Source organism: Protopterus annectens, chromosome 4.part0 (genome assembly GCF_019279795.1).
Source record: "Protopterus annectens isolate FY-2018-M chromosome 4.part0, PAN1.0, whole genome shotgun sequence".
Lineage (NCBI taxonomy): Eukaryota > Metazoa > Chordata > Ceratodontiformes > Protopteridae > Protopterus > Protopterus annectens.
The window spans coordinates 459,638,705-459,650,114 of record NC_056733.1 but is presented as its reverse complement, the minus strand read 5'-3'; the positions used below and the strand labels follow the sequence as shown (position 1 = coordinate 459,650,114).

The following is an 11,410-nucleotide window of genomic DNA, read 5'->3' as shown; positions in this document are numbered from 1 at the left end:
CCACACTTATTGTATAATTCTAATACAGATAGTAGTATTAACATACAATCTGTCCTAGCAGCAATGTGTCTTTTTTTTTTTTTTTTGTGCAATTAAACATAGTGTACTATTATTTCTAATACTACCTGTATGAGTAAAGTTTGGTATAACAACTCAGTAGACTAATCTGGGAAATATTTCAATAAGATTATTTTTGCTTATAAAAAAAGTATTTAAAATACCTAAAAGCTTTTATTGAAATTGAAGACAAAATTAACAGACTGAAAAGCATCATGGAGAAGTTTGTATCAAATAGCCATCAACCTACCTTAACCTGCACGTGGATTTTTATGTAATATCCAATTACTTTACCCGAGAACATTGTTAATTCTGCCAATTGTTTACTTTTTTTCTCATCTACGATTGTAAGCATTTTTGTGGATTCTAGGTAGATTGTTTGTTTGTTTTTTATTTCTGATTTTGTTGCACCTTATTTTTTTATTTCTGATTTTGTTGCACCTTGAACTGTGGTGGTGATGCGGTAGCGTTGTCGCCTCATAGCAAGACGTTGTCCCGTTCGATTCTCAGCTAGAGCATCTTCTGTGTGGAGGCATGCATGAATGGGGCATGCCTTCTTTGAAGGTTGCGCCTCAGGGCTGGTAACCCGGTACGTAAAAATCCACTACCAATCATTAGCGGGCCGGAGTTCCGCTGTGGCGACCCCTAACCGGGAAAAGCCGAAAGACACAGACAAACAATTTTGTTGCACCTTGAACAATTGAATAAAGACATTTTACCAAAAATGCATCCTTTTGCTAAGTGAACACACATAACAAAAGCTTTGATGGTCATTCACTCTGAAATAATTGCACATACTAGAATGTCTTGTAAAGAATAGATACACTCACTGTCCAAAAAAAAAAACACTTTAATAAATACCTTTGCATGGTGCAAGCCCTGCCACAGCTTGGGCCTTTCACACCAAATGTTACTTATGTATGCTAACACTGAATATGTTATATACCATTTATTGCACATAAAGGTGCTGTTTCATCGATCATACTTTTGGCCACCAGGAAGCAACAAATGACACATTCATTCAAAAAGTAGTAATCAGTCAGAGAGGGTGGAGTAATACATTCCGCAGTAGTGTATTGTGTCTATTTGATTTTATTTTTTATTTAACATTTGATGACCTGTTAAGTAAGCAGTATACGTGTGTGTGTGTGTGTGTGTGTGTGTGTGTGTGTGTGTGTGTGTGTGTGTGTGTGTGTGTGTGTCCATTTAGTTTGTCATATATGAAAAGGTGCTGTATCATATCTATTTATTTATTAATACTAATGTAGTGAAGGCTATCACTGTAAATAGGATGAAACTTCACCAACCAGATTATCCAGTCATATAAAATATATAAAATTACATTATGGTTCATAATTTTGGCGGTACTAGGCTGAAATCTTTAATTTAGATGGATAGTGTGGACAGTCCTGTTATGGTTTTTTTAATGTTTGCCTTCATTACTTACAGGACATATGTTTCCCTTTATGTAAGAGAAGGTTTAGAGGCTGACTTCATAAGTTACCACATTCTGTTAGACACAAAATATGCAAAAACATCATCTGCAGGACATTGGCAAAGGTTTAGAGTGACAGCTATTTAATGAACATGTTATTTTTAGAAATGAATACTGAAAGCAGGTTTGCAAGGCAGAGAGCGCTGTATGTCAGAAGGAGGCAAACTTCTGTATTGGGCAGCTACTGTACTTTTGGTGTTATGATATTGCTTTCTAAGGTAGATCTGAAGAGTCCAGTGTTTATTACCTACCAGAAACAAGTGTTTCATCATCTGAAACCACAGCTAAGCACTTAATGGTGAAGTTGAAAGATGTTTCAGTCCTATAAACAAAGCCTGGGCTTTCACTAACCAGCATTTCAACAGACTCCCTACATTTGTGTAGCTTATATTACTGAGTAAGATCTTGGAGTACTACTGATTTCTGTTACATCTGTGTAAACCAAATATGTGGTTAAGCTTCAATCAAAATTATGTAAAATATGTGCAGATGAATACAGACAACTTCATTTCAGATTACTGAAAACATTGTGTTGTAAATTTATACTTTAGGTCTCAAAATATTGCATTGGAGTAGAAAACTATAGCAGCAAAAAAGAAACAAAGATTTTTTTCAGCCCTGTTAGTGACACAAATATATATTTTTCTTTTTAGCTCTTCTGCTTTTACATGCTGCTCAGGCTGGAAACAACAAGGTGATGAATGTACAATACGTAAGTAATGCATTTATTTATACATTTAAACTTTTAGCAAGTCATTATCACTGTGCTGAAACTGGTTTGTCTGATGCTGTTTCTACTGTGAACTACGTTTCATTAATGTGTAGCAGATCTAAGAAAGGATTTTGAGATTAAATATACCTTTTTGAGTTTTTGATGAATTTAATACTATGTTTGCCAGTAAAAGACAGCAGGCTAAACAGATTAGCATACAGCTGAATGAATATTGTAGCCTTAATGTGGAATTCGTAAAGAAGAAATGCAGAAGTGCAAGGTTTTTACATGTGTGTATTTGCACTGAATGTTTCCATTTGCACAGCACAAATAAGATGCTGAAAAGTTGAATATAAGAAACTAGTTAAAAATAATCTCTAAACATAATATCAAATACGTAAATATTTTATCAGCTTGTTGTTTGATAAACGTAGTTTAGGTGGTGTAGGCACATAACTTGTGAGTATTTTAACACTGCTAGAACTCCCTTGAAGTTAGTACAAGCTCCTTATCAGTGTACCTTTACAATCCAAATATATTTGGAAGCAAATGCATCATATAAGAAACCTAAAGAGCACACAAACTTCAAAGTTTGTTTTTTTGTTTCTTCTTTTTTGTTATAGCAAACTAAGTTGAATGTTCTAGGAAGGAGAGTGTGCAAAAACTGAATACTTTTGGCAAGCAGTGCTAAATCTGAATCTGAATGCCTTCCAGGAATCAGCAGTGTAATTAGTATAAAATGTGTGTTGAAATCTAGAAACTTGAAGTATTTATTTATTTTTTTTCTTTCTAGAAATGGGAGTTCATTAATTGTTTGTAATGTAGTTTTGTTATATGATTTCTTAACTGTAAGCATCAGTTTTTAAATACTCTAATCACAGTCATAAGTCTCACGATAAAAGGAAAAGTGTTAACTGCAATGCTTTTAAATAAAAACAAGCTGTACAGTTACTTTCTTATTTAAAAAATTGTGAAGTCTGTATGTAAAGAATTTTACAACCATTATTATCAGGTTTGCAAAAGAGTGATGAATTATACACATTTGAACTGAACTGATATATTTTACCTCAAAACCGATCCCATAACAACTGAGAAGTGATTTTACTTGTTTATTTTCTGCTTAGAGTGGGGTACTGCTGTGATATTATAATTTCAAAAGCTCTGCTCTGTATTGTAGTAACTTCTTGCTTTTGAAACTGGTCTAGCAAGTTACCGTCTAGTGAGAAAATGGGCTACTCCTATTATATCTAGGAGACTTGTATAGTGGTCATAGTGTTTGGCCTGTGTGCTCTGTTATGCTCTACACCCATATTTATTACATAACTGTTCAGATCTGATGACATTTCAGTAATATTTACCATGAGGCCAGAACTCAACTTGCATGCAAACCCTTTGCTTTTTATAGATTTTTTTAAGACAGATATTCTACAGCTAACTGATGATATGCTGCAATTTAAGAACACCTTGTCCCTCAAGAACCCAGTAACAAACACCTCTACATTTACAGATAGCTTTTTTTCATACCTTACCTTGCTGCATGCATATAGACTTTGGTGTCATTCTAACAAAAATACAATGTTATGTTTAGAATAAACCCCTATGGGTAAACTCTGCCTTAAACAAACTATGCAATAAAAATCAGACACCTACTTGCTCTGAGAAGTAAACTGAATGCATTACACCTCAGAAGAGATTAAGCAAACAACTTAGTGCAAAATCAAGTTCTACAAAGATAAGTATGAAATGAAAGCTGCCATCAGCTCTGTTGGTGGATATTTAAATCCTTAGTTGTAGTATCTGTGGTGTTGTTTCTCCTACAGAGATGCAGAGATCAAGGAGGGCCGGGGCCTTCATGTCACAAATTGCAAGACATAGTTGTTTACATAGGTATCTACAGTGTCAGGGCTAACCATGTCATGGTATCCAAGGGTTTTAAGGCCAGTAATATTTTTAGTAAGGAACCTGTTTGTGTTCTTATATGCAGTTGCATTCACAAACGATACCTGTTATATATCTAATGACATCTACCTATATTAAGTCATGTCACTTGCAGGCTAATATAATTACTCAGCTACATTATCTTTGTTTTAGTTTGTTTGGAAATGAATATCACTGTAAAATAAAGCTACAAAAATGGATTACATTTGTTATTTCTATGCCTGTGTGCTTCTCTTTCTTAAGACAAATACTATTACAAGTTTATCATACAGTAATACTTAGAACAAAAACATATCTTAAGTTTAATATGTATTTATAGACTTTCATAACCTACTCATGTATTTTGTTTTATTTTATTTGCATTTTGTTGACTGGATTAGCCCCATACCTCTAAATGACTTAAGTGAAAGAAATCTGGACAAAATCAAATATAATGGGGTGACAAAAGCTTAAAAATATGAACACATATTACAGTCTGCTGTTTTAAACTTAGAAGGTTACTATAATGACAGGTGTTGCATTAATGTACATTTTCTGAAAGATACGGAGTCTTAAACTTAAATATATACATACATACAGATATTTCAAGCACGGGTGTTAATACCTTTCTAGCCTGCAAATGTACCAATATAGTTGTTCCCATAATAAGTGTCCAGACTGCTGTTAAAAATATCTAAGCTAGTGCTTGCTTTAACGTAATGTAATGTGGTAGTCTGCTCCATGCATCAGTTGCTCTCTCAGAGAAACAATTAATGCACTTCTAACTCCTAAATAATTTTGTACATAGGGTGTCTGATGACTCTGTACTACTTTTTGATAACCCCAAGCATTCCAAGAGGTAGCTGTCTCTAAATACCTTATATAGCTGAATAAGTTCTCCTCTTAAGTATCTATATGAGACATTGTACAAGTTCAGATATTTTAGTCTTTCATAATAACTTAAAATTTCACATCCATGGATGCCCTTGGTATATTTCCACTGTACTCTTTCCAGCTTACCTATGCATGTTTTCTTATAAGGTTTCCACATTGTTATTCCATACTCAATGTTGGGTCTAATGTAACTAACAAACAATGACATCATCATTTCTGATGTCCTAGTGTTTATAAATCTTTTTATACAACCTGTAATTCTATAACTATCATTAACCATGATGCATTGAAAAAGAGCCTGTGTTCTGAAAGCTTTGCTGTTATAGACTCTACCATTAAAGTGTATGAACGTTGAGTCAGTGGTCTTTATTTTATCACTAATCATTAACCAATTGGTTGCTGTGATTAGAAAAACTTAAAGCTGGATCTGTTCATATACCCAGATCCTTAAGTGAATAAACAGCCTCAATCACTGTGTGCTGTATTAAATATTCACCTTTCAAACTATGTCTCCCAAATGTCATATACTTAGTTTTTGATGTATTTATTAGTATACTATTCTCCTGTACCCAACTGGTCAATTTCGTCAAGTTAATTTGCAGACATGCTCTACCTGTAACGCATGTAATCAGTTTAACCAGTTTCAAGTCATCTGCAGACAGACTGTAGAACACCTCAGATGAAAAAGACAGATCAGAAAGATACAATCTAAACAAGTCTGGGCATAGGACAGAGCCCTGTGGAGCACCCTTACTCTAATCAAGAATTGTACCTGTCCATCTGTTGTATGATACGTGTCATGTCCTATTGGTAAGCCATGCAGCTATCCATCTTATCAAGAGTACATCAGTACCTTCCGGTTCTATTTATTGATCAATATTTTGTGTTTGCCCCTATTGATTGATGAAGTTAGATCTATGTAAATTACCTCACAGCACACATCATTCATATCTGTTATCATATTATAAAACATCATATTACAGATGTTTTAGAACAATATTTTCAACATATGCATGCTAATACAGGTTTCAAGTCCCAATCTTTCCAATTCTGACAATAATTTATCCAGAATTACATTCTACATTAATTTTTCACAACATAAAAGTAGACTTAAGTGTCTGTATGGCTCTGGATTTGTTCTAGTTCCCGTTCTCTTAAAGACAGGTTTAATAAATGCATGTCTCCAATCTTGATGAATTTCTCAATATTTATACGACCTAGTAAACAGTAAATATATTGGTACTGTAAGTTCTTGCTGAAGTATTCTTGGGTCATTATTACTAATTCTGTCTTCTCCCTGTACTTTGCTTGGATCCAGTTTGCATAGTTCTTTTACAATATAATCTAATTTGATTTCAGTATCTGAGGTTACTTGGATGTCACTGTGATGTCCCCTCTCTGGTCCAGTAATCAAGGAGCATGAATCCTCACTACTGACATTGTAGAAGAACATTCACTTGGAGCAAAAATGGATACACACAATATTTACAGATGCAGCTCTCTGCATCAAGTACAATTTCCCTTAAGAGCACAAAGGGACCACAATCAATCCAGGGGCTGGATTTGTCTCTCTCTCTCTCTCTTCCCCCACTCTCCAGGGTCCCAGTGAGACTCCCCACTGGAACAGCTGTGGATTTGAGTCCTCAGCTGTGTGTATAAGCCAAGTCCTCCAGCACCCTCTCTGTGAAACAAATGCTTCATGTCCCTGCTCCAAGCAGCTGACACGCACACTCTTTGAGATTTGATTTTTACACACACACACACACACACACACACACACACACACACACACACACACACTCACTCCTGGGGAAGGCTGGCACAGATTTACTAGCTCTGCCCCCTTCTGCCCAGACTATAAGGTAGTTATACCACCAGACACTCCAAAGTCAGCTTCTCTAAGGCTCTTACAAGGGTACCCAATTATACTGAGTTAACTTAATACAAACGGTCATCTGAGCAATGCAGTAAGGCTTTCAGCAGTGGCCACAGATTCATCAAACAGATATGAGTACTCTCAAAGGTTAAAACATTCTCTAAAGGACCAGCCACAATGTAAAGTTTAAATATATTTAATAATATATAATAAAATAACATGAAAATACTAAATATCTATTTGCAATAGCACCAGAGTTTCAACCACAGAAAATATTAAAATAACACAGATGAATAGATTCATACAGATACAGAAAAATAGTGCTTAACTAATCTCACTATATTTTCCTGACTAATCTAAAGAGTTACTATTCCTAGTCACTTACTAGCACAAGGCAAGATGAAGTAGGTGAGTGGTCTTCCTTTTTTATCAGGTCCCAAAAATAGACTGCCATGAGACTTAAGACCACCTAGTATTAAACATGATTTTAGTGATGTTTTCCAGAATTACATCACATACATCTGGCCAGCTGACTTCTGGTTCCCATTCAAACCCATTGCTAGAAACTGCCAGGATTTAGCACCTGTGTGTCAATAACACACACACACACACAAACACACACACACAGCCTTGCTAAGATCTGCTGCAGTTCCTGGAAGTCATAAAACCATAAAACATTTCTATTCTTTCTACAGAAGCTAATAAACCATACTTCTTACAGACATTGTTTCTCTAGCATCATTCAGAATTGGGAGATAACATCTTTATGGCCTAGGCCCAGTAATTTAATTTCTTATTATTTTTAAAGTTTGAGATTAACCTGTTCTCTTCCAGTATCCTCTATTAAAACATATACATTTAAACAGTTAAAATAATGCATGTACATTTCTTTTTCTACCCAGTAGGGCACACTGTTGATATGTTCTTAACATAAGCAACTTTAAAAATACATTTTCAACACAGAATTCTGTACAAATCATTCTGATATACAAATGACATATAGTTTTTTACAAAATTCCAGCTAGGTGTGCTGGCATATGTTACACATCCATTGCTCTACTTCTCCTGGCAGCGCTAGCAATACATCACATCATCACAGTCACTAAGACAACTTATTATCCCCTTTGTAGAGCCAAACTGTTGTGCATCATTTTTTTTAAACATACCTACAATCTGTTGTATCTGAGAATAAATTTTTAAATTTTAGAATCTACACACATTTTAACAATTTGTATGTCTTTATTCCTTCCACATCTTATGTATCTATGGTTTCCTATTATGCTCAATATCTTTATATAAATTTTCTTCATTTGTTTTCTTGAGCTTGTCTTACACTATGCTTAATTTGTTCATTCAGATTTTTTTATTTCAATTTTCAAAGTTGTAGTTTGATCATTGTTCCATTTCTTATACTTTTTGTCTCACCTTGATTATGTTTTTTGTTCTAATGAAAATATATCCTCCTGACATTTTATGCCTAGATGTGATGGTAAACATTTTTTGTTTTGATTTTTTTGCATTCAAACAATTTCTTTTTCAAAACTTCCAAATTCTGTAGTTTTTCCACTAAACACATCACTTCACACTATCACTATTTAGTGATTTCTGGTTCCAGTTATCATAAAACCACGTATTTTATTAGGAACATACCCAAAAACATGAGGACAAATCCTGGACATTTTGAAAAAAAAAATCTGAACAGGTGAGAGATATGGTTAGCCCTACCAGGTAATATTTATTTTCAGAGGGGATGCTGATTATAAATGTAACATTGTTATTTCTGTTTTGCCTACGTATTGATAGTAATTATACCTTAAGTACACATACTCACTGGAACTATGCAATCCTAACTCTTATGTTTAATTTAAGTATTTGCTTAAACACATATTCCTTTATAGGTACAAAGAAGGGCTTGTACTTAAATAGTGTGGTATTATAGGATTTGAATTCTTATTACTTACCACACAGAAGTGAAGTCTTTCAGGGGCATTATTTGTATTTTTATTCAATATTCTCTTCTCCTATATTATGAGAGTATTTTTAGATGGACCTGAAAAGAAAAGTAGAGCCAGCACAACGTGGTCTAGAGGCAATATTTTTTTTTATATGGCAAAAAAAAAAACAGACCGGTTTCAGCAGTCGTAACAGTGGCTTCCTCAGTATAAAGAAAATTCCACAAGCAGCCATATTTATTACACATGTTAAGAAGAGCAACTCTATTTGATTGGCTGGTCATAATTGCTCATTGAACCCTGGTGGAAATAAACCACCTTACCTGATTATCCATCTTTTTTCTTTCTGGTTCAAAATAGTATGCCAACCAATCTCTACTTTTCTTTTCAGGTACATATTATGTTTTTTGAGCCGTGCACTTGCCGTACCTGCAGGGCATTGTATTTTGGAGTAGTTTTAGATGTTATGTTACATTTTGATGATAATATCACTTGCATGCTTGAGTGCTGATAGTTTCGATAACTTTACTCTGTTGGCTACAATGCTTATTTTTTTGAAGATATCTTCCTGAACATTTATGGTTATCCAGACTAGAAACCAAAGTTGAGAACCCTCCTATTAAGATATCTTGTTTGTGATATTTACTTAGTGACCTTCATGTAAATCACTTTTATTATTCCATATTATGTTATATAAATTGTACCTGTAGCATTTAACTTGAATATGTTAAGATCAATGGTTATGTGTACTGTTTAAGAATTCAGAATGCATTTTAGTAAATGCTTTATACTTCAATAATTTTTGCCAAGCATGTTGCATATTACTGCTGGCATGAGTAAGTATTTTCATAGCTTTCCAGTTCTCAAGATAAATATTGCAGTGTTCTGAAATCGACCTGTATGTTAGGGGTTATATGCATCTTACCATAGCAGTTGATGTTTCTGGAGAGGTCACTAACAGTAAGTCTCCCATCCTTTGACCTCTTACTGTGTAAGTCTGCCAATATTACTTCCTATATCTCCTTCTGAAAATGTCAAGAAGTTTCTGGGCCAGATTCAATAAAGCCTACACTAAGTATGCATGTTATTTATTCAAGAGCATTTTTGTCACATTTTTGTGCTTTCTAGTCACTCAGAAAGATTACACTAAGTATACCTGTAGTCTACACTTTGTGGTAACCTTTATGAATCACTGTCATTATTTAAAACTGCAAGAATATCAGTAAAAAAACTAAAATTAAGAGGAAGAAGGCATAAGTTATGTCTGTGTTGCCTGTTCACTCTGTAAGTGTAGACGTTATTGAATCCCAGGGTCTGACATTTCTACTATTTCAGGATACAAATCCTGACTACTGTCTGACTTGCTAATAAAAAATGTATTTATTGGTGATCATAATAAAGGAATGACTAGTTTTGCAATTATAATGGTAGCAATAGTATCTGTGTCATACTTAGAGCAAGATTATTTATTTATTTTATTCAAGAATGAAGATGTGCTATTTGTTGCAAATTGCCTGCTTTTTTGGTATTAATGTTTTTCCTTTGTAAACAAAATTTTCACTCTTCTGTAGCAGTTTTATTTCTGTCTTGTTTTAAAATAAATTCATTTATTTATTTAGACTAGCCTTTAGCAGATTTAGCTACTATTTTATTGGGCTCTCTCTGTGTTTCTTTGTTATTAGAGACAGGAAAAGGCTAAATTTAGATTTTCCTTCTAGTTTGAACCACATAATCACATGTTGTTTTTTGAGAACATGTAGACATTGATCGTGTATAGCCATTTGCCAAACACAAGAACTCATCCCATTTGAGTAATTCTAGATTGAACAACTGAAGAGAATGTGGCACATTAAGTTAGTCAAATGCCACTTTCATCAGAACCTAAGCAAGCATGAGACCTATTTTGGTTCTTTACAGGGAATATACCACTTTTTAGAGAAATACTGGCTGGAAAAGGGACATCAAAGAAAAGCAAGCCAGGGAAAAGGAGCTTAAATGGTGGATAACAACAAAGGTTATAATTTACTGTTCCACTGACCTCTCTTTAAAATTCTGCTGCCAAGTTAAGTAATTTACACAACTGTACATTTTTGGTTATTTCTATTACAGTTATAAAACCTTTCCTCATTTGCCTGTTAAACAGCTCCTAAATGATTTTATGGAAGACTACCTTCCTCATCTACTGATTTTCTTTCATTTGTACCAAACTTAAGGTATTTATTTCTCAGAATATTTCAGTTACTAAACAGCAGCCAAATGTATTTCCCCATGCCAACCCTACCTTCTCAAGTCCCTCAAGAAAAATGGTAAAATTATTATGTGAATGTGTTTTTAAGAAATTTGCAGAATGGAGTAACAAGCACATATAATAATATAGCTTTCGCAGACCTTTCTTTTATGACTACAGAATGAAACGTGATCATCAGTGTGGGCATGATTATGTATTGCATGCTTGCATGTACCATTTTCACTGTAACTTCCTGTCTGAGAAGCATTTCTGAATTAAA

General features: G+C 34.1%; 1 protein-coding gene across 1 annotated transcript in view; it reads left to right on the top strand.

Moving 5' to 3' along the window:
* The window catches only part of SCARF2 (scavenger receptor class F member 2), a 1,458,836-nt gene that overhangs the window by 389,925 nt on the left and 1,057,501 nt on the right, over nt 1–11,410 (top strand). Inside the window, exon 2 of the mRNA XM_044068378.1 lies at nt 2,206–2,264. Within this exon, the coding sequence (XP_043924313.1) occupies nt 2,206–2,264 (59 nt within the window). The remainder of the gene's footprint in view (nt 1–2,205; nt 2,265–11,410) is intronic.